General features: G+C 39.3%; 1 protein-coding gene across 1 annotated transcript in view; it reads right to left on the bottom strand.

The window, feature by feature from the left end:
• LOC104076177 (thyroglobulin-like) overlaps nucleotides 1-20,830 on the bottom strand; it is a gene marked incomplete at its 5' end in the record, with an annotated part of 103,803 nt that extends 82,973 nt beyond the window's left edge. The window contains 7 exons of the mRNA XM_009576948.1: nucleotides 691-825; nucleotides 12,827-12,892; nucleotides 15,668-15,811; nucleotides 17,657-17,736; nucleotides 18,290-18,401; nucleotides 19,385-19,561; nucleotides 20,693-20,830. Coding sequence (XP_009575243.1) covers nucleotides 691-825; nucleotides 12,827-12,892; nucleotides 15,668-15,811; nucleotides 17,657-17,736; nucleotides 18,290-18,401; nucleotides 19,385-19,561; nucleotides 20,693-20,830 — 852 coding nt within the window. The remainder of the gene's footprint in view (nucleotides 1-690; nucleotides 826-12,826; nucleotides 12,893-15,667; nucleotides 15,812-17,656; nucleotides 17,737-18,289; nucleotides 18,402-19,384; nucleotides 19,562-20,692) is intronic.
• Nucleotides 20,831-22,212: the final 1,382 nt, after the last annotated feature.

Raw genomic sequence — 22,212 nt, 5'->3', positions numbered from 1 at the left:
CTCCTTCAAACAGTTACAGGGAAAGGAAAAAATAGTAAGTTACACTGCTCACCCTCATAACGTGAGGACCATCTACTGCAAAAAGTGGCACCATGCCAAGGACCATCTTCTGCAGTAGATGGGAACTTTTCCTTATTTCTACCACTCTGTGGCATTGAGGAGTTGCCAGTCATGTGAAGTTAAAGGACTCTCTGCTGTCTAGTCAGGCTATTGATTAAAGCAGTTCCTTTTGTTGTTACTACAGCCCAACCCCTGCTTCATCCCAGCTCCCACTTAACCCCACGCACCACAGCTACAGGTTACTTTAGACAGTGGTAGGTGGCTCTACCATCTGTCTCACTCAATGAACTTCCCTCAACTGTTCTTTAGAAAATAAAGACATCATCCCTTTAATTATTCGCTACAGTATTCTGCAAGCTGTACAATGTGTGGAGAATCAAGAGATCTCTGCTCCCAAGAAGTGTCAAAATTACACAATCAGTGTCTGGCATTTTATGTCTATTGTATCTTTCATTAGATAAACTATTTCATGTCCCTTCTCTCAAATTCAGAAACACTGGGGTAGTCTTTAAAAATAAATAAAATCAGTGTATCTATGTCAGAAGGGATGGGGCGGGGGGGGAGCTGTTCTTGGTTTTTCAGGCTCACAAGCCCATATTTTCTGTAAAGCTATGAATAACCATTTCTTACCGGAGAGACAAAAGTCTCTGGCAGTGAAGAAGTCATTGGATATATCTCTACTAACTTGCACAACTTCAAAGTTTGAGATGGATGAATCCATGAGAACAGAGGACACATTTAAGGGTTGCCATATATCCAAATACTCTGTAAAATGAACCACACAAAAATAATATGACTAAAGGAATCAGTAAAATCTTCAGAGGAAAATAAATAGAAGCAAAAGCATTGGGGAGTTCCCCAATGAAAGACTTTCACCTTCCTTTGTATCAACTCGGAATAAATGAAATATAATATTCAAAGGCCTCTGATTGACTAGAGGGTCCAGTCCCATTTTCAGAGGTCATGTCAACTAGGTTTACACAGGTATTCAGTTAATAAAGAGGTAAACCTGAAGCAGCTCCATCCAGGTTTGCATGTAAATCCAACTGATTTAAATAAAAGGTTTCTGAACAGGCCTAATTACATTAAAGGACATAGGTCATAATGCTTGCACACAAGTTCCTGAGCAGGTACAGCCACTAACTCCTTGGAAAGCAAGTGGGGATCCTGTATGTGCCTGAGCACTCCCAGAAGACATCCACATCTCTATCTAAAACAGGAGCTGGTTTCCTAAGGTAGGCTTCACCTCAGTCACCTGAAAGGTAGGTGTCTACATCTGAGTTAATTACACTAGACTCCTTGTACTATCAGGAGGAACAGACAGTTTTACTATACAAAACCTCCATCCTGGTTTAGATGTCTGCTTTAGGATGAGACAAATCACCCCCAGGAATCTACTGATTACAAAAGCCAGCTGTCCATGTTGTCTGTACAGGGAACTTCATGTGAGTAGCTGAAATGGAGATGTCTGTGTTGCCTGCATATGTCTACACATAAAGAACAAGTCCCAGCCTTACAGACAAAGTGAAAATGAGACAACCATTTTCACAAATGTTATATTTTGTCTTCACTTCCCTTACAAGCAATCGACCAAACTCCCACAGAAGCACATGCCATTTTCGCAGTTTTACGGACTTTTTTTTTTAAAGGTCACAGGGATTATTTTGATCATTTTAATTTGATTTCATGGACAGAATTACATGAAACTCTATGAACTGTCCTCATGTCATGTAACTGCTACATAATTAGAATTTAATTTTATTTCTTATGTGTATACACATATATACAAAAATATGTACATATATATATACACACATGTGTATTACATATATATTAACATGTATATTCAAATATATACATGTACACATGCATGTACATGTGTGAGCATGTATACACACATACATACTGACTCTAGTATTCATCAAGAATTATTCTTCTGTCTCACAGTGGTTTTAAAAAAAAATCCCACAAACATTCTTTTCTCATACACAAACAGATAAAAATATCTGCAGGCTCTCAATTTTGCACACAGAATTCAAAAAAGAAGGCTTGGGAAAGAATGGGCCTTTAATTATTTTAGTTCCTTTCAACAGTTCAATATGTTTTAAAAGCAAAAGGGCCCTGCTGCGGCCACCGAGTCCTAAACAGGAGGTTGGCGTTACCCTCTCCATGTAATTGTAGGGTGAGGACAGAGCTGAGTCAGCTGTTGCCTTGCTATTCCTGGTGAGTAGATCTTGCCCTGTTGCTTGAGTTCATTTACCACACAGATGCAAAAGTTGTGACCGTTCATTTCATTAAAGATTTCTTTTAGTCTTCTGAGAAATGGGTGACTTGCGAAGATGGCCAAAATTTCCCTCCTCCCCCTTCTCACAGAAAGACAGCCGTGACCATACCATTCAACACCAAATCCGAAGCTGAGGTCTGGGGTTCATACAACCGGGGATGTGGCATGCCTCCCTGCAACTTGGCAATCCTGGTGTTGACGTACTTGTTCAGGTGATGAGAACCCAAGACCCAAAACAGACCACAGACTAGCCTGGTTGCACCATTCCTTGAGCAAATAGGCAGGGAATAGCAATGACTAAATTACATTTCAAAATTATTTTATTCCAAATAATTCATGTCAACACAGGATAACTGCCACAACCCAGGGCTCTACGTTGATGCTAGAAGTCTTTGCTTTTGCAAGGTAAATCGTTCCCAGGGAAGTGTAAACCTCAAGCATGGGTTATCTCCCAGAGGACAAGCTGAAAAAAGCTGATGTGCTACCACCATTGCCAAGGCTTGGTGCTAACTCCTTTGCTCTCACCCTTGCTGAAGAAAACGTCTGATGGAGTGATGAACCGAGTGATGTACTCCATAAACCTTCCCAAACAGCCAGCTCTAGTTCACACCTGTGAACTAGAGGCAAAAAAGCAGCACTGGGTCCCGTGGTCCTTTTCAACCACTTCAATACTATTTTATTCTTGTTATATTTGGGAGCAACTCTTCTAAGAGAGGCTGAAAGTCTCCAGCTAAGTAGAAATGAAGGTTAATTTGGTACTGCACTGTTGTATGTTAAAGACCACAAGCTTACTTGATATCGCAAAGTAGCAAAATCATCAGCAGCACTATATTCAGAGGCAGTCTTAACTAGTAAGGGAGCAACAACCCTGCAATCACAGCTTGACTTGTGCACTTAATTTTTTCTTACCCTTAAGCACTGACTATTCAATAATTTTAGAGGAACACAATGATTTTAGTCGTGTGGAAATTACTACATTTCATATTGTCAATGTTTTTTCTATTTTAAAACCGTCTAATATGACCTGCTACATGACCCATGTTAGAAAATTTCAGCCTCTACATCTAGGGTGACGGTTTGTGGCATTTATTTAGAAAGATACTTAAAAATAGAAATCAACTCTGTAAGTGATGGAGAATTAACCTTTACATCCTCTCCAGAGATTATCTGCCTGCATTGCTAAGATCCCCCAGGTCTTACTTGTCCAGATTATATCTTGACAGTTTATGTTTTCAATTATTTCTTAGGGTTTTTTTTCTGAAAACATGACCAAGAAAAGATTTTTTTTTAATCAATATGACTTAAACTTTGTTTTTACACAAGACGAATGTTGCCATCTTGCACTGTGTACAGTACTAGTAACTGAAGTCCTACTACTGGAACAAGTAATCTTTCTAGGTTCAGACACAAAGCTTCAAATTACTAGCTGTGGTTCTTTCAAAAAAGAGCCTTGTCTGGATCCCATTGTAAGCCAGCAAGTCTGGGTGCATCAGTGGTTTTGGAAGATATTTCACCAGGCTGATTCTTTTCCCATAGCTTCCCTGACTCACCGAGTGAACTCGGGCAAGTCTCATAATCCTCACATGCCTCTGTTTGCCCACAGGTCAAACATTCAGAAGCGTTCTTGCTAAGCTAAATTCTACTCTCTCAGGAAAGAAACTCAAAACAATTCCACAAAAGCAAAATATATTCTTTGGATTTACACCTTCAACACTTGAATTTGGCCTCCTGTATCTGTTTCCCTGATTTCCCTGATGTTTACTAGTTTACCATTATTAAAATCTTTTGAAGGTGCTCAAATTAAGGTTGTGAGTGCACACTACCATTATTAGGTACATGTAATGTGTTCTACATTTGATCACAAGCTAAACTTCCTACTTCTATATTAAAAGATTTTTATTTTGTCCCTTTATGTGGGATAGAGTCAAGTTAATAACATTCATTTTAAATACATATAAGACACAATGGGCACTTTGCAGCCCATGCTAGGCACAGAAGACTGACCACTCATGATGCAAACATCCATAGATCATACATCCATACCTAAAACACATTTTGTTTTGCTTATTCTTTGCCCCAAATCTCACAGAAGTGACCTTTACATCCTCCTACTACCCACAGGGAGTTGGTTTTTGGGTTGGTTTGGGGTTTGTGGGGTTTTTTTTCATTCTCAGTCCTGGATGAAGCATTCATAATCTCAGATCAGATTTATATACTGAGACTTCCAGTGTTTTTCTTTTCCGATCTTCTGCCCAGCTGACCCCAGATGCAGATAAATGCAGAAACACTAATGCTTATTTTAATGACAGAGCATTAACCCAGAGCCATCCATGGCACCACTGTGGACATTGCCAGCCAGCAGTTAGATGAGAAGGAGATTTTGGCTATTAGTTGTTTCCTTCCTCCCTTCTCCTGGCAGCGGATCCAGCAATGCCCGCAGCCATGCACACCCACTTCATTACGTGAGCAAAACAGAACTTTCCATGGCTGAGCTAAACTTGCCTCTGAACTGCTCTCACGAGGCACACAGCTACAAACTGGCACTGCTTTACTGAAAATGCATAGTGCACCTGATGGGCTGGAAGACATTTCTGGTTTATATATAGGTTAAACTCTGACCTTCCAAACCACATTTTGGCAAATGCTTTGATTGGATAATTACAGCACTCTGAATCCAGCCAGCCCTCTAACTTTTATTGCAAAATTATAGATGTCCCATACAGAGAGCCTCTCGCTTCCAGATGTTCTTGTTTGGGTAGGCAAGGTTTAAGACTGGATTTGCAAAAGGACTCACACTGGCCTTACTCTGTTCCCACTCAAGTCATAGGATCACAAGACTGGAATAGATTTCCTGGGGACACAGAGTTCAACCTCCCACTTTCACAGGCAATGACATTATAAAATCCTTTTCATAAAGTCAACAAAAGTTTCATCACTGCCTTCAGTGGAAGCAAAGAGGGGTCAGTTCTGAGTTTGCTGGAAAATCTGACATTTGATATAACGAAACAGAGATACAGAACTGCAATAAAATATAAAGTTAAATTTAGAAGAAAACTCTTGAAATTGAGGAGGTATATAAATCAGATGAGGTTAACACGAGGTTAAGGAGGTACATAAACCAGATCTCTGGGTCTAGTATTCCTAATTTATGTTTGAAAGACAAATTCTGATCTTAATTCTGAAATTTGTGAGCCATATTTAAGAGCCCTGACTCAAGCCAAAAACATGTTTACAGACTGAACTCAGTGCTTTATATCCCTCACATCTAGAGTTTTTTTCCAATGAAGACTGCTAACCTTTCTGTATACCAACAATCTCCAAAAACAGCAAATCATCAACTCAGAGTGGACCGGCAGAAAATATACTCTTTCGAAAATATAGTTGCTTATCATTTTTGTCCTTCCACTGAGATCTGAATAATTCAAAATGAGACTTTGTCTTAAAACTGCTGCATAATAACTATAATCACACCTCAGACAAACATGTCACAAACTAACAAATGTGTTATTTATGGCCTTTAGCAGTGAGCAATCTTGCTATGCTGATGTTAAATGCAAGCTTTCTGGCTCCTTCAGTAGTGCCAATTATAGTAAATGGTATAGTAATAGGATACTAAAAAATGTACCAGATATTTATCCAGGCTTAAAATAAGCTGTTTTCAAAAGGCTAAAATCCTCATGTTTACAAACAGAATAGAGATTGAACTTAAGACCAAAGGTAGAGTAATTCTACACCAGAGGTCCAATATGCTATATGGAGGCACGGTAGATCAGTTCCCGCGGATGGATAAAAAAGGCTGGGTTTGTTTCACACCAAAGATCTCTCTGACATATCCTCAGCAATGTGGGAAAGCAGGAAAACAAATGATGCTATTAATCATCAAAGACAGCTACATCAGCACCTGTATTCCCATCAGCATCTCTGTTGAGAATGGGAATACGCCGTGTGCTGAAATAGCCTGATGGGAAATTTATTCCCACATGGGAAAATCCCATAGCCACCGCTCAGTCCTGCACCGAGGGAACAACTATAAATCATTAGGGGATCACAGGAGGCAGAAGCAGGAAGGGCCTAACGGATCGTTACATCCATATGCCTCGGTGGTTTCTCAATGAATTACTTGATTTGAATGGAGTGGGAATGGAGCCCATATGATTTGTATACAATTTGCAGTGCCATGCAGAGATCACCATTTAAGGGCCATTGTATTCTAGCAGTTGCCAAATCTAAGATAGATAGCCCTATCCTATTTAAAACTGAGGAACCTGAAGACACAAATGCTCATTAAAGTTTGGATAATTACTGTATACAACCCATAAATTTCGTAACAAAGTACAAAAGCAGAAGTTATACATCAGTGTCACTCCTCCCTTCCACATGCACAGGAATATTTTCAGGCTCTCCAGTTTGCTTTAAGCACAAGTATTCCTTCTAAAAGGCCAGGTAACATGTTTCATAGATTGCTTTGCTTCTTTCAGTTTAATTGTAAAGACATAAAAACTTCCATAGCTCAAACCCCTGTGCATAAGTCGTTTGAATAACAGCATTATACAACCATAAAATAACAACACATAATTTCTCATAAAAAAACTTTTCTTATCTCCCCCTATCTTACAGCTGGCTGCAGAAAGTTCCATCTCAAACCTAATTATGAGACCTGACTGTTTTCTCTTTTACGTAACATCCTCCATATTCACACAACTCCTTGGAGTTGTTATTTGAATACCAGCATAAGTAAACCAAGACTGCAGCATGACATATTAGCATTTTCAGCACGGGCAGTCTTAAAATAACAGCTGTCCTCCCATCGTTAAAGGTCACAGATCATACCTGAAACTCACCACAGACAGTTCCATACTCAGTGTCATCACAGCATGTTAACTTCTTCAGGGGAAAAAATGCTCCAAATGTAACAAGTCGGACTTTCCCAGTCTGTTCAGGCTATCTATTTTTCAAGCATTATTTCTCAGATAACAGAAACTATGTGGAAATCACAGCAGACCAGCAGGAGCATGCTCTGCTCCACGTGATAGATGTACAGAAGACAAATAAAATATTCACTTCGTTAAAGATGAAAACCACACATTCAGTTAAACGCACCACAGATCAGTGATGAAGATGACTTGGAGAGTTTAACCTTGTATCAGAAAGGGTATATTGCAAGAACACAAACAGGCAAAACATGTTGAAGCAACAAAAACGCAACAAGAATTCAGGTAAAAGAGAGTGTGCAGCTCACCTCCCTCAGACAGCAGTGACCTGCAGGCATTACAGAGCACTTAATTCCCCTTTTTTGCAGGCTAATGGGGTATCTAATGAGTGTTAGAAATGCCTAGCAGTGCTGCTTTCCTGGGGAAAGCCACCAGGAGCCTCAGGCTGTGGAGAGGAATACAGGGCTACAATGGACTGATGGATGAACAATCTGGTACAAGGCAAAGAACGGGAAGAACCTCAAGCCTTCCCTCTTGTTGTGTCTCTCCTGAGGTTAGCCTCACGAGGGGAAGGGATTTTTTTGCATCTCCCTGGTGGCTGCGGGCTGCTCTATGACAGGGCATAAAAAGAAGCCACTATTGAAAATTATTTTTGCCATTGCAGATTCAAAGGTCTAGAGGTTTTATGAAGATTACTGCTCATGAACATCTTCAAAAGCCCAGACTGGGGAACAGAAGGAAAAGAAAAACATGTTTTTACTCAGTTTATTTAGGGAGACTTTCAGTGAAAGAAAATCCAGTAAATTATTAGAGTGAGACAAAAGAATTTGGTCTCAACTGTTCATCTTTTAAACCTGTAGTGACTGCAGCAGAACTCCCCTTTGTGTATGGTGGAACTAACAGGGCTGGACAGTGCCTTGCAGCTCCTTGCTCATGGATTTCTGCCTTCAGGCAGATACTCGGATAAATTAAATCATTCTATCTGTCCCTTGCTGACTTTTGGCAGTTAAAGATTGTATATGCAAGCTAAAAAAAAAAAAAACAAAACAAAATGAAAAAACAGTGAGATTCTGAGTTTAAATAACATGGAAAGTGAGACAAATTAAGAACTGATGACAGTCCAAAGAAAGACAATCTAGCTCTAGGACACCTGGCTTCATTGTAGAACAAACGGACAAACAAAATGGTTTGGGGCCATAAAATTTCCTTCTAAAGAGTGTTCTCCAGCTTATTCAGGTAGAAAATGAAGAATCTTGACAGGTTGGTTTGCGTTGTTTGTTTTTTTTTTTTTTTTTTAAATTAAAGAATAGCACTTCGACATCTCCAGAAGGATTCTACTGGCTCTTTAGAGATGCTCAAATCTGAAGTGATATCCTTCCATAACGGTAGAGATGGAGAAGTTGGTATTTAACAATCCGGCCTCCTGCAGGATGTCAAGGATTCCTCAAAATGCAGCTTCTTATAACTACATAAGCCGGCTAATGTAAGATGTTACCTCAGCTTGCAAATCTTGCTCTCCTGACCACCTAAGGAAAGACAGCAAAGGAGCCAGTAGTGCTATTAATTTGAACTAGAAAAGCTGAAGCATGTGTGAACATGAGAGAGAATACCTATTTTCTCAGAAGGCTGAATGTTAAAACAGCTTCTCTGTACAATTGCTAGACGAAGTCCTAGCCAGTTTTCAGACAGAGCTGAAAGACAACATGGTGGAAGACAGCTTGATCTAAGACGTAAGTCTTCACATTTCTCCAGCTTGTTGAGGTCCCTCTGAATGGCACCACACTCATCTGGTCTGAAAACCACTCCTCCCAACATTTTATCATTTGCAAACTCACTGCAAGTACACTCTGTCTCATTGTCCAGGTCATTATTCAAGGTGTTAAACTGTATTAGCCCCAGTATCAACTCTGGGGGTACACCGGTGACTGGCCTCCAGCTGGATCACGACTCTGTGCCCAGCAATTCAGCCAGCATTTAGTCCACCTCACTGTTGATTTATCTAGACCTTACTTCAGTTTCTGCGAGGATGTTATGTGAGACAGTGTCAACAGCCTTTCTGAAGTCAAGATAAACAATATCCACCGCTCTCCCCTCATCCACTTAAACAGTCACCTGATTGTAGAAGACTATCTGGTTGGTCAGGCATGATTTTGCCCTTCATAAATCCATGCTGACTACTCTGAATAACCTTCTTGTTCTTCATATGTCTGGAAATGGTTTGCAGGGTCACTTGCTGTATTACCTTCCCAGGGGTCAAGGTGAGGCTGATCAGGTATAGTTCCCTCATCCTCCTTCTTGCCCTTCTTGAAGACAGGGGTGACATTTGCTTCCCTCCCAGCCTCAGGAACTTCCCCCATCACCAGGGCCTTTCAGAGGTAGAGAGTGACCTCAGAATGACATCAACCAGCTCCCTCTGCACTCACGGGTGCATCCCATCAGGCCCCATGGGTTTGTATGTCCAGCTTGTTCCCTAACCTGACCCTCCGCTGAGGATAAGTCTTCCTTGCTGCAGTCTTTCCCCCAGTCTCAAGGGCCTGGAGGCTGGACTTACCAGTAAAGACTGAGGTGAAGAAGGCACCTCAGCCTTTTCCATATCCTTTGCCATCAGGTCTCCTGACCCAATGTCTTTTGTCATCAGCTCCTCTGTCCCATTCAGCAGGAGACCCACATTTTCCCTACCCTTCCTTTTGCTGCCCATGTACTTGCAGAAACCCTTCTTGTTGAGGCTTTTTCTGTTGTTCTATGGTCCTACACACCTCTACCCTCTCTATTGAGAAGAACAATGAGTAAAATAGGCAAAGCATCTACTTCCCAAAGGACTGAAAGTAAATCTGCTAATCTGGGTTTTTTCACAACGTGTCAGGGCTGGAAAGAGCACAGACTTGGAATGGAGTCAGCACCCTGACTGCAAATGGGAGGAAGCAAAGTGCTGGGCACTCTGTCCTGAGCATTGCAAATTGGTTAACTGCTAGAAAATGAGGCAGTCAAACGCATTAACTGTCTACTGAAATACAGGCCTTAATTGTGCTTCAGTAAACTCAGACTCTAAGTTGGACATAACATTAACTTCACTATTTCACAGAGCCTTCTGGCAAAGTGTTCAAATTTAAGTATCTTTCTGGTCTTTTGATGGAAAGTTTTATATTTTCATATATATATATATAAGCTTACATGCACACACACACACATATACACACACGTCAGTGCCCTTTAAATAGTGACATTTTCTCACACTCACCATCTGGTTACCACACAGGAGTCACAGTAATTTTTTTTCCCCATGTACAAGCAATACCACAATGTAGCAAATTCAGTCACTGCCAGCTTTTCTATGATGCCCAACTCTAAAACCATTAATCTTCTAGAGTGTATAACATATATAATCATAAAGAGTTTGGAAACAATGTTTATGAAAATTTTCCAAAATCTCTGACAACGCAACAGAGATAGCAATCTGACCTAAATAACCAGGCTGGTACTTTTAGTATCAAAATGAGGCAGAACGTAAGAAGGACAGATGGTTCCCAGTTGCATTTTGAATGCTTTGCTGCACACACTGGTGTTAGGGACCCAAAGCGTAGAGGATACTAGTGCTAATTTGACATCCAGACTAGTTGCGCCCTTTGTAATTCAGCGACTTCTCCTGACTGCTGTCCTCAGGACAACCGCTCTAATCCAGAATCCTGCCTCCTCATGGAAGGCTCTCCTCACTTGGGTGGTTATCCAGACCTTTGCAAACCAGAGACTTCCCTAGTTGCTCTGCATTTGGAAAGATGACTTGGAAATGGGTGTGATAGATCAAGATTGTTACTAAGGGTAAGATGACCATCTCGCTTGCTGTGGCTAAGTTCTGGTCAGTCTTTAGAGTAGAAAGCAAATGTCAAACAGAAAGGTCTAATTTTCTTAAGTACTGCTTAAGTCACTATTTTCCTAGATTTAAGAAGGAAGAAAAACATAAAAGGAAAATGACAAAATTACTACTAAGCTTCACACTGGGAGGAAGAAAGCTTTAGTAAAGCGGTTTTCTACATCCCATGGGAAAACCAGTTTGCAAAGGAGTTGAATTGCCCAACCTACACATTACCGCACTAGCTCCTCAAAGCATTTCACATAAAAAATTATGTCTACTTACCTATAAAGATAGGAGTTTTCCTTGTATTACATTAAAACGATCATTTAAAAAGCACAAATTCTACTAATAAATACAAATAGTCTGAACATGATCATGACTGGTGGTCATAGATATGATAAAACAGTTAATTATAAATTCTGAGTTCAATACTGAAAATTCTTTGCAAATATTAACCATCTCCTGCAAGCCCAGCTGCATATGGTTTAAGGTAAGACAGACACAAACAGATTAAAAAACTTGCTCAGATCAAACAGAAAATCAAGGGTAGAGATGGATGAGACTTCTTAATTTCAGTCCAACCTGAGGGTTAAATTGAGTTATCTAGTGACTAGTCAACCTGCTTCCTTTCCGTTACACACAGCATTTAGCTGATACGCTGTGTATTTCTGGAAAGGACACATCAGGGAAGCCTGTAGCTGTTGACAATTTGCATATATTTTTAGGGGGCAATAGACACAAAGCCCTGAAAGACAGCAGTTAAGTTTCATTTATTAAGAGGATCCACCCACTTCTAAAATAATGCATGTGAGTACCATAAGATTCATTTTCTGCAAGACTGAAATAAATTTTCTTCCTGACACAAAAAAGATGGTGTCACAGCAAGTTACAGCATCTCTTCAAAAGTGGGACCCAACACACACCTCCAATACTACATTTCTGGTGACCCAGTTCTGAATAATCTTTGAGATAATACTCCCACCCTGCAGGAGACCACAAACAAGGACTAAAGGCAGTACAGTTTATCATTCTTCTACACCAATTATAAAGTGGTATAAAACAGAATTAATTTCCTGAGGAACTGCCCTTTTCGTCATCTTGCTTTTTAGACATAAAGCTTTAAAGGGGAAAACTACATTTCCTAAAATTGACTTTGCATCTCTATTGCAATTGTTTGTATCTATTTGAGAACTCATTGTCACTCCTCGCATTCAGCATTACTGACAGCAACTGCCGGTGATTTGTCTAATCTGACATCCCTTGCCATCCTGGCAAGCACCAGATGCTACAAGAAAGGCGCTAGAAACCCCACAACAGTGGACAATAACACAATAAACAGCTTTTTGGGAGGCTACCCTTGCCAGAGCTTTTCTTCATTGGTCACTGCACTAAAATATAATGTTATATCCATTGAAAGTAATGTGACATCCACGCTTATAAATGATAAATTTCTTCACCAATCCTGCAAATATTTTGCCTCAGTGACCTCTTGTGGCAGTGAGTTTGAGAGATATTAGGCCAGCATTGTGCATGACAAAAATTCTTCCGTTTAAATGATACACAATTAATAAAAATGGATAAACACCTGAATGAGTAAACTCATGGGGAACACAACCATTTCATTATAGTGTGATCTTTCAGCAATACATACAAAATAGAGGATATTTCCTTTTTTTTGGCTTAATACATGAATACACTTACCACTTTCTGGCCTGAGAGGTAAACTAATAGGTGGACACAGGTTAGGCATGGTGTTCTTCAAGTCAGCTAAAAGCAGAAAAAAACCAAAACATTTGAAAACAATTACACTTGAAGTTTAAAATGTAATCAACACCTCAATATTTCCATCATTACTTCTGGGATCTGGATATTGCATCTTCTCACGGCAAACACCAAGAGTAAGGATGCGAAGCTGCTTTGCTATCTAACCTTTTTGGGCTTGTACATGAAAACAGACTTCCCTAAATTTCCATATTTATAAAAATTCCTACAAACACTTTTCAAAAAGCAGTTATTTATGAACAGCTCATTTCAGTAGTTCTGCAGTTTTTTCCATGCCCCTCTGTGTTTGGTTTTCTGCATCACAAGAGATGTGAGATTTTCTTCTTGCTGATTAGCAGACTGGATTTTCTCAAAAGGAGAATTAGGAACAAGTCAGTTTCCAGCAGGAAGTTTTTCAAATTAAAATCCAAATAATCGTACATATTTTCCACACATGAAAATTCTCATTTGCTAACATTTCCCTTAAACATTTTGTAATTTCAAATAACAAATAAGAAGTTTCCCCTGTGCATTCATATTTTGTAAAACACTTTGGCTAATCAAATCAGTTATAAATTCTCTATTGAGACAAAATAAATTACCACCCCTACAGAAGCTGAAGACAGATCAGATTTTCTATTTGCTGCTTCTGCTTTGTACTGCCCATGCATGTAACCAATAGATATTTCTCAAAACTCAGGAGTTTTACCATTCACACTGACAGGAGTGAAGAACTGGGGCTATCCACAACTCTCTTTAAAATGCTACTATATTCTCCTCATTGACTGAGCTGCAACCATGACTCTATGCATAAAGTCAAATTGCTAAAGAGCAGAGCTGTGTAGGCAAACAGCTCACACGTCAACTTAACATATTGTGAAACGCGGAGATGCAAGTACCTTCCTACAGCAGAAGACCGCGGACTAAAACCAAAGACCCTGTTTCATGCTAGCGTCCCACTGTCTACCGTAAATTCCTCCTTCAGATTTCACTCATTTTCCCTTTTAGCCTCAGAGCTTTCTTGTTCCTCTTCATGGTTCCCAGACCCTCAACACACCACAACTGATACAACTGATACAAATTTTTGTCTGCAAATATCTCCATTTGCATAAACATCTGTGCCTTGTTGTGTGTTATGGTGGAAACACATCTGAAGCTTCCTCACTACATAAGGAAACGTCACCGTCTCTCCTAACACTCCCCCCTTTGCATACACCCCAGGCTCCTCTTCATCATCCCTCTGTCTGGGAAGTGAGGAACACCCTCTATTTTTAGTTGGTTCTTTGTCAATGAGACAAAAAACAATTCCAAAAAGTGGAAGGGTATCTACGCCTCTGCCGTCTCCTCTTCACTTCGCCTTTCTACTGTTCTTCATTCTTACCCCTGGTTGCCTCTCAGCTCTGCCTGCCCACGGGCTCTTGCCGTTGCCTACTTTATCAGCGCTATCGTCCCCTCTCAGTGCTAGTCCCTCAGCCCATCCCTCCCCAAGCCCGCACCGAAGGTCTGGGAAACCCTATAATCTTCCGTGGTGCTCCCTCAACTCCATGCTGTGTCTCCTCTTTAACAAGGGTTGCCCCACTTGGGGAGGAAATGGATGGTCTAGTGGGCAGAGTGCCAGCGTAGGACTTGGAAAAGCTCAGGATCAAGTTCATATTTCAGACACTTCCAGTGTGAATGAGGGTTTTCTTTAAGTTTACCAACACTGTAAAATGCAGTGTATTGCCAGGATATCTGATCTAGCTCTACACAACTTTAACTGGATTATCTTTATATCACACGGCCTGGACAGCATATATCTACACTTCATGCCTCCCCTCTCCACTCAGATATCAGTCCTCTACTCTGCAAGAACTAAGGGAGTTTAAAAGCAGGAAAAAGTACTCCTTATTCATTTTTTTTCCCTGATTCCGTCAACGTTGCCAGACTTGCCTCTCTGCTTTCGGTGGAGTTCAACAAGGTCGTGCCCGTTTAGACCCAATAACAGGTTATCCTCCCGTAAAGGGGGGTACAGTCAGGCAGGTGTTCATTGTCCTTATTGTTTCAGTTATGTTAAATCGAAGCTTCACAAAATAGAATTAGAGCCACTCATGAGGAATGTGACAAATGACGAACCCATTGAAATTTTTCAACAAAGTAATGGAGTCTTTTGTTTTGCTATGGAAAAGAAAATTCACTTTGACTAGACCTGGTTTTGATTCCTCTTGAGGAAATAACCTAACCTCTCATGACTTCTCTTCTGTTTAAAGACGTGATGGCTTCTTACTGCTTGAAGAATACAGTGCTACCTTGGAACTTGGTCTTGGCTCTTTCTTTAACAAAACAGCCAAAAGTGAATTTTAAATTCCATAACAAAACCAAATCTTTTGAAGTTATGCATCCAAGCACACTGTTAAACCATAAGCCAAGCAGTGAGAAACAAAGAATGATATGCTGACCAGGACTGTGCAGTGGGACAAAATATATTTTGATTCTGACATTGGCCACAAGATTCCCATAAAATCTAGGAAATCATATATTTTGATTCTGACATTGGCCACAAGTCTCCCATAAAATCTAAGAAATTAAATTATACGTCTTTGAGGTATTTCTATTCCTTTTCTATTAAAATGGAGATTAAATTGCACCTTTCTTTCCCTCGCGCATACTTGTCTGCCTTGCCTATTTGTGATCCTTGCAAATGGGTCCTCCAAATGAAAGCTGAAGCCTCTAAACATTGAACTAGTTAATAAGCTTCAATGTACAGAAACCCGTTGGAAAGGCCATGTGCCCTGCATCACTTACCAGGCTTTTGATACCAGCCAAACGGGTGTACTCTGACTTCAGCATCCGGTGAACTACAATTTGAAACTTGCCAAGCACTTCTTGTTTCCTCAGCACACGTCTGGATTCCTAGGCTGTTCAGAGTCAGGCACACGATCTTTCCACCTGCCAGGAAAATACATGGTTATAGAAATGATGAGGAAAATTTTCCTCTTCTAGATAGTATTTTGAGGAAAGTGAATACAGCACAGTTCCACTGAGTGTTAAAAGGAATTCCAGTGACTCACAAATCAAAGGAAGGAAATACCTAAAATGGGCCAAGTTTTACTGTTGTTGAAAAATCACAATGAATTCAATATGAGGGAAGGTGGGTACCAACATTATAACCCAGTAAGGTCACTAGGAGTATTTCCACTGAGCAAAGATCAGGACCTCTTCTTTAAGCAAGCATCCCTTTCTAGTTAATGCAATCCTGGAAATTAAAAATCTGCATGGGTGTTGAAACACGGCCCCTACTTACATCAAGATAAAAATTCTGCCTTTCAAAGTCTTAGTGTAAATATTTCTGTACCTGAAAAAAATTGAGGGTTTGAAACACAGCTAGGAGTTTCACTGAAGTTTTATGCTATCTCACGTTAAAATCACTACTGAAAGTTCTCTTGACTATATGAATGCCAGGACTGGATGTCTGGAATGCCACAGGTAATAAATATTCATCAGATAAACTAAGAGGTGTCAGTTTTGCATGTGCAGTGCTTTAAAATCCTCAATTTATTTTAGAACTATTTAAAGAAACTTAAAATCATATTCAGTTAAGACTTCAAATTTCACATGGTCATATGGAGGTATGAAAACTGTCAACTGTTTTTGATTTGCGCAGTAATTCCAATCTAAACTACATTGGACTAATTTTCCAAGCTACTCATTTTTGACTGAGTGAAAATTTTGTCGGCTCAACAAAAAAGGGAATTAAAAATATGTATTTCTAAAGTGTTCCAAATTCCCAAATGAATTGTAAAACCAGCACGTTCTAATGACCTCAGGGAGAGTTGATTAGCACATGACATTTCCGAAAACAAGGTTAGCCATTTTAGTGGCTTAAATCTGAATTTGGAATAAAATATTAAAAACTATTTCATTGACTTTGACCTGGATGGCATCCAATTTTAAACACCTGCTAAAGAGTTTCTTTTAAACAGAGCACTTCCTTCACAGCCAGTGGAGAGAAAAAAAAGTACCTCCAGAACAGGATCCAGTCAACCAATGCTCTAAACGACCCCATAGTTGTGTTTATACATCTCTCCATTGACTACAGAGGGAGCATAGGGTGACAACACCCCTTAACTTAGCCATCTCAGGTAAGTAAAATACGTTTGTTTGACTTTCTAATGGCTTTCAAGTCATGCATACTTTTAAAGATCTGATTTCCTCAGACTAACAGAAATCCTACTTGAGGTCTTAAGTAGAAGATAGGCAACCTCTATCCCCAACCAATCTTCCTCAAGTAGAAGACTAAAATTTGGGAGCAGAGAAGTTCAGACATCCAAGAAAGCCAAAAGGCTAAGCTGCCCCAAAGTATCCATGGACATTATGTGTTCAATGTGCATTTAATTTCAGTAATATTTAGGTTTCTAAGTCTCTTAGGTTTAAAAAATGAAACAACATTAAAAAATATATCACAAAAAGAAGTCAACCAATATTTTGGGAGAGGTGTTGATAAATGAAAAGTAACAGTTCCCTGGAGTTTTATCAGTTTGAATTTCATGCTATTGGAACTGCAGCCTTTTAAGGACTCATTATCATGAAGTTTTCTTAATGGTTTCTGAGATGTGAAGCATGTCATTGGGCTGAACTCCTAGAAAAGGTCACACCTCAAAAAGGTGCTAAAGAGAGTGGCATAAGATCTGCAAGGGCTTTTAAAGTGCCCTTCAGAGCAAAAGAACAGTAAAGTTTGGAATAATGAAGGGAGACTGAAATTATTAAAAAAAAAAAAAGGGGGGGGAAAAATACCTGATAGCTGGGAGTCATTAAAAAACCCAAATCCTGTGCAACAGGGGTCAGCATCACACCAACGCTCACACTCAAAGAAGCTGGAAAAGGAAAAACATCATTACTCTTAGCATCATTAATAATCTGTCTCTGTCATGGAGAAGGGAAGAGAGGATATTGCATAGACTGAGGACCTGTAGAGATGCCTTTCACGATAAGACTGCTTCATGGTTCTTCATACTGCATAGACACTTCCATATTTTTCCATTTGTAGATGAAATTACATTTGATCAGTATACATCTACCAGACCACATCTAATAATTTAGACAATTATTTTGATCTCTGCCCTAAAATTATAAACCTAAATTAATTTGGAGTATTATTGCCAAGAGATTTAACTGGCCAACCAGCAATTTAATAGCAGTATAAGTAATAATTCACATATATATAATTACTAATTATATACATTATTATTTATAACTCAATTATAAATCTCCTTTAAATCATATGCTATTTTTTTCTTCATTAAATATTGTCAAATAATGCTGTTCTTGGATCAAGATATCTGATCCCCTTCATCTGTGTAACAGGGGCCTTGGTATTCCAGGCATGGTTAAACGTCCAGTAAAATCAAAGGAACAGTTATGTCCTACCCATCTGAAACAGCTTTTCTGCTCATGTCAGTCTTATTCCTCACTGACATCCCCGTTACTTTCTGGAATGGTACACGTGTGTAGAAGCTCTTCACAGAACTTTTTAGAGTGACTGGAAAGAAAAAGAAAAACAAAATTGGAAAAATCATCTTAACCTTGTAATTTACATATACTAGTCAAGTATATGTAATCACATGGTAAGAGTAAAGTTTATGTTTCTATGCTACAATGGTCTTGATCAATTAAAAGATAATTTTACATTATCACAGTAAACTTTTGATGGTTAAGCTGAAGGTGAACAAAAATCCATTAAGTGAAGGCTCTAAAACCTGAGCAAAGTACATCGCCAAGGAAAGACTTCCAGCCCAGGGCTTCTGTTTCTGAGACCTGTATTGACATTACCCCTTCCGCAAGTTCCAAAAACTGGGGGACAACTCCAGACTGGAAGAATCCAGTGTGCTTATGCATTATTCAACCTGTGCTGCACTTTGGGCTCCCCAAAAAGACATGATTTAATAGTTTAGTTCAGTGGACCTTTACATTTTTCTCAGCAAAAGGTTCCTGTACAGTGATAACAGGGTTGTTTGTCCAGCTTCCTCACATGAGACCTATGAGAAAATCATTGAACTTCCTAAGCATTCAAAGAGCAGAGGTTAAAATCCACATGTCTATAACTCCGGACTGGCTTTAAAAAAAAAAACAAAAAATTATACTCAACAACTTCCATTTTTGCATTGCTTAACTACCATGGAAATTTTAATGGTAGAAAATGGGATTGGTGACATCCCTGTGACATTCTCATTTCACCCACATTATAAAAAGATCTAAGACCTTGTATACAAAATATTTGAGCTACCCTTGGCCTCTCTGAATTGGGAATAACTCAGGTGGAGAGTCGAATTCGTGGTTAATATCTTTCCATTCTGAACTGAAAATTAAAAACTATACCCAGAACAGCCTGACCTTCCCTTGCACCATCACGTCCCAGGACTCATTCATACATTCAGACTTTTTATCTCAGAATCAAGAGCCAAAACACTAGCTTGCACTTCTAGGGTTAGAGCACACATTATATAACCAAGTCCCAAAACTTGCCTATTTTACGATACAATGTTTGTGGTTGCCAGGGTAGGACAGTTCGACAGATTTCTGGTATTTGATTGATGCTGCCATCACAAATCTGTGCCTCTGGATAGAGGGTGCACACGAAGTATTTGTCTGCAGTGTTTTGAAGATCTGCCATTCGACAAAACTCATCTTCTTGTGCACAACCTAGGAAGCAAAGGCACTAAGAATTACACACACACACGAGTTCCTTCCCCTCTCTATTCCTCTTCATGTCTTCAGCACACTTAAAGCTATCCATCGGCAAACAACTAAAAGTGAGAATTTCAGTATTATCCTATTACAGTGCAAGAGAAACAGGGACAGATTCTGTTTCTAGTGACACTGAAGAGCAGGTTTACCTGAAGAGCACAGAAAAGGAGATACACCACAGCTGATTGGAAAGATACATTCCCCAGCTGTGACCAGCATTACCCTAGTGGATTGGTGTCACTCTAACATTGTGATTGATAAAGATCTCTCTCTCTTTCTTTTTAGTAAATTTGACATACAAACTGTATAATCATAAAAGAACTCTACATCAGTCGTGGGTCTCTTTAAAGAATAAAAAGGACAACAAATTCTACAATGTCTTAGGAATTTTTTGCAAAAAATATTTCTGAAGTGTTCATACATCACACAAAAAATATAAATAACTTTTCTAGAATCAACTGTTCAAGCCATTTGCTTGTAGCAATTTGCACTGAAATTTGCCCCAGGGTAATAATGCATCTTCAGAAAAGAAACAAACCCATGTCAAACCCATTTCTTAATTACTGTGGCAATGGCTTCTGTAAATATATATGTCAATGCTTAATTTTAAACAGGCATAGCTCATTGACCTCTTACAGTGATGTTTGTGCACTGTTTAGTACTCTTGGTTCTGCCTTCCCGGGAGTCAGAGCTAGAAACTCTCCTCCATTTATTGCATCAAAATATACTTTATCATTAACCCCTAATATCTGTATTTTACCTTCTTCTTTTACCACTATGTCATCTATCTTTTTGGAGGGGTACATTTCAAGAATAGCAGAGTATTGCCTAAGCTGTATCTTCTATTTCTCTTGCCCATAACAGGGATACCCCGACGATGAATGATGGGTACCCTTTCTGTCACAGCAGACAAAGATTGTAAGGAAGAAACAGGTGGCCCCATTAGCAACTTCCATGAAAATTCTGTGGGGTTTCCCCGAAAAATGTCTGGGTCCAGAGTTTCTACTCATCATGATTATAATACCTATTAAAAGATTTAAATTAATTATTATTCCCTACAGAATAACCGTCTCCAAGAGGTCTTACGTGTGAGACACCAAAGCACAGCTTCCTCTGCTGAGTACTTCTGCCTGAAGACCCAATACTGCTGGTAAGGGAGAGAATAGTTCTGGTCACTTTGTATTCGGCTGTTGTCCATCAGGTAGAAAAGATCCTTTGTGGAATCTGAGATTCAAACAAACAAACAAACAAACAAACTGCTTAAAGCCACAAAAACTCAACTATGAGCTGGAATAAATTAAATTTATTTATATATAAAATTCTGCCTTTCACGGTAAAACAGCTGCAACCGTTTTGTAGGGCTAGCATACACCAAAGGCTGCTTTTAATAACAGAATTGTCCACTCACAGTTACTGATGCTTGTGTAGGCAATGCCTCCTCACCAAGCTGCACTGCACAACATAGCATTGTCAGACTATTTCCACCACCCAAAAACTAGATGAAAATCACAGCTCCTAGAAATAAGAAGGTTCTCTCTATTCTGTCACGCAACTTGTCACCCTAACAGTGAAGTATGATGCCTCCGAAGATGTTTACAATACCTTAATCAGTCTAGTTATATTAATCCAAAATAGAGCAGTTTCCTTATATTCCCTTGGGAAGCTTTTACACCTGTCAGTGTTAAAAGTTTTCTCAACAAGCTTAATACCTATTTCAGTCATTTAACCTTATTTCTCCTAGTTTATGCTCCCACAAACCACATTAAATAACTCCTTTCTGTCACCTGCCTGTGTTCTTTAGACATGTATGCAGTGCTTTACATCTCGTGAGCTCCCTCTGAAACAATCAATATCACAGCTATTTTAGGCTGTTTTCAAATTAATCCCTTTAAATAAGGGTCCAATATTGAAAGCAATGGACACTCTTCACTGATCTCTTACAAATTTCTTCATACACCTTTTTATTTATCAAATGCCATTAGCAGGTCTCATCCCCAGTTACTCCAACATTGTGAGAGATTGTGTTACTTAATCTTACATGCTGTGGAACAGCCAGACAAAAATGAAAATAGGGAAATAAAGACCTGCTTATGATTGCAGCTGAAATGCTGAAGCGCCTACTGACATGCTGGGAGTGGACAATACGTTTGAATTTTCTATCAGAAAATAGAAAAGATATGTTACCATGTGCTTTAAGAATGATCATCAAGTAATAAAAGCTCTGTAGACATTTTCCCAGATGTATCCATAACTTTTTTAAAAAGGTGGCTTATAAGTCTTGTTACCTCTCAAGAATTAACTTCAACCTTCAGTTTCTCTTGAAACAGTTTGTGTCATGACTAAGACTAAGGGATGGAGGAAGAAGCTGCATTCCTTGCATAACTTCAGGTTTTAATGATATCCTCAGCTGCAGCAAGGTAAATGGAGAATCCTGAGGGCTGCACTCATGCCTTGGCAGGCAAGAGAATTTCATCCAATGAATTAAGTGCATTTTTTTCTCTTTTTTAAGTCTAGACTTTAAAATACCACTAACTGTATAGGAGTGCCACTAGGTATATGGGCATTTTAGTTTACCTTCCTTTCAAATTACATAAGCAAAACCAGCA

This window comes from Fulmarus glacialis, unplaced genomic scaffold (genome assembly GCF_000690835.1).
Source record: "Fulmarus glacialis isolate BGI_N327 unplaced genomic scaffold, ASM69083v1 scaffold4364, whole genome shotgun sequence".
Classification (NCBI taxonomy): Eukaryota; Metazoa; Chordata; class Aves; order Procellariiformes; family Procellariidae; genus Fulmarus; species Fulmarus glacialis.
This window is presented reverse-complemented; position numbering and strand designations above follow the sequence as displayed.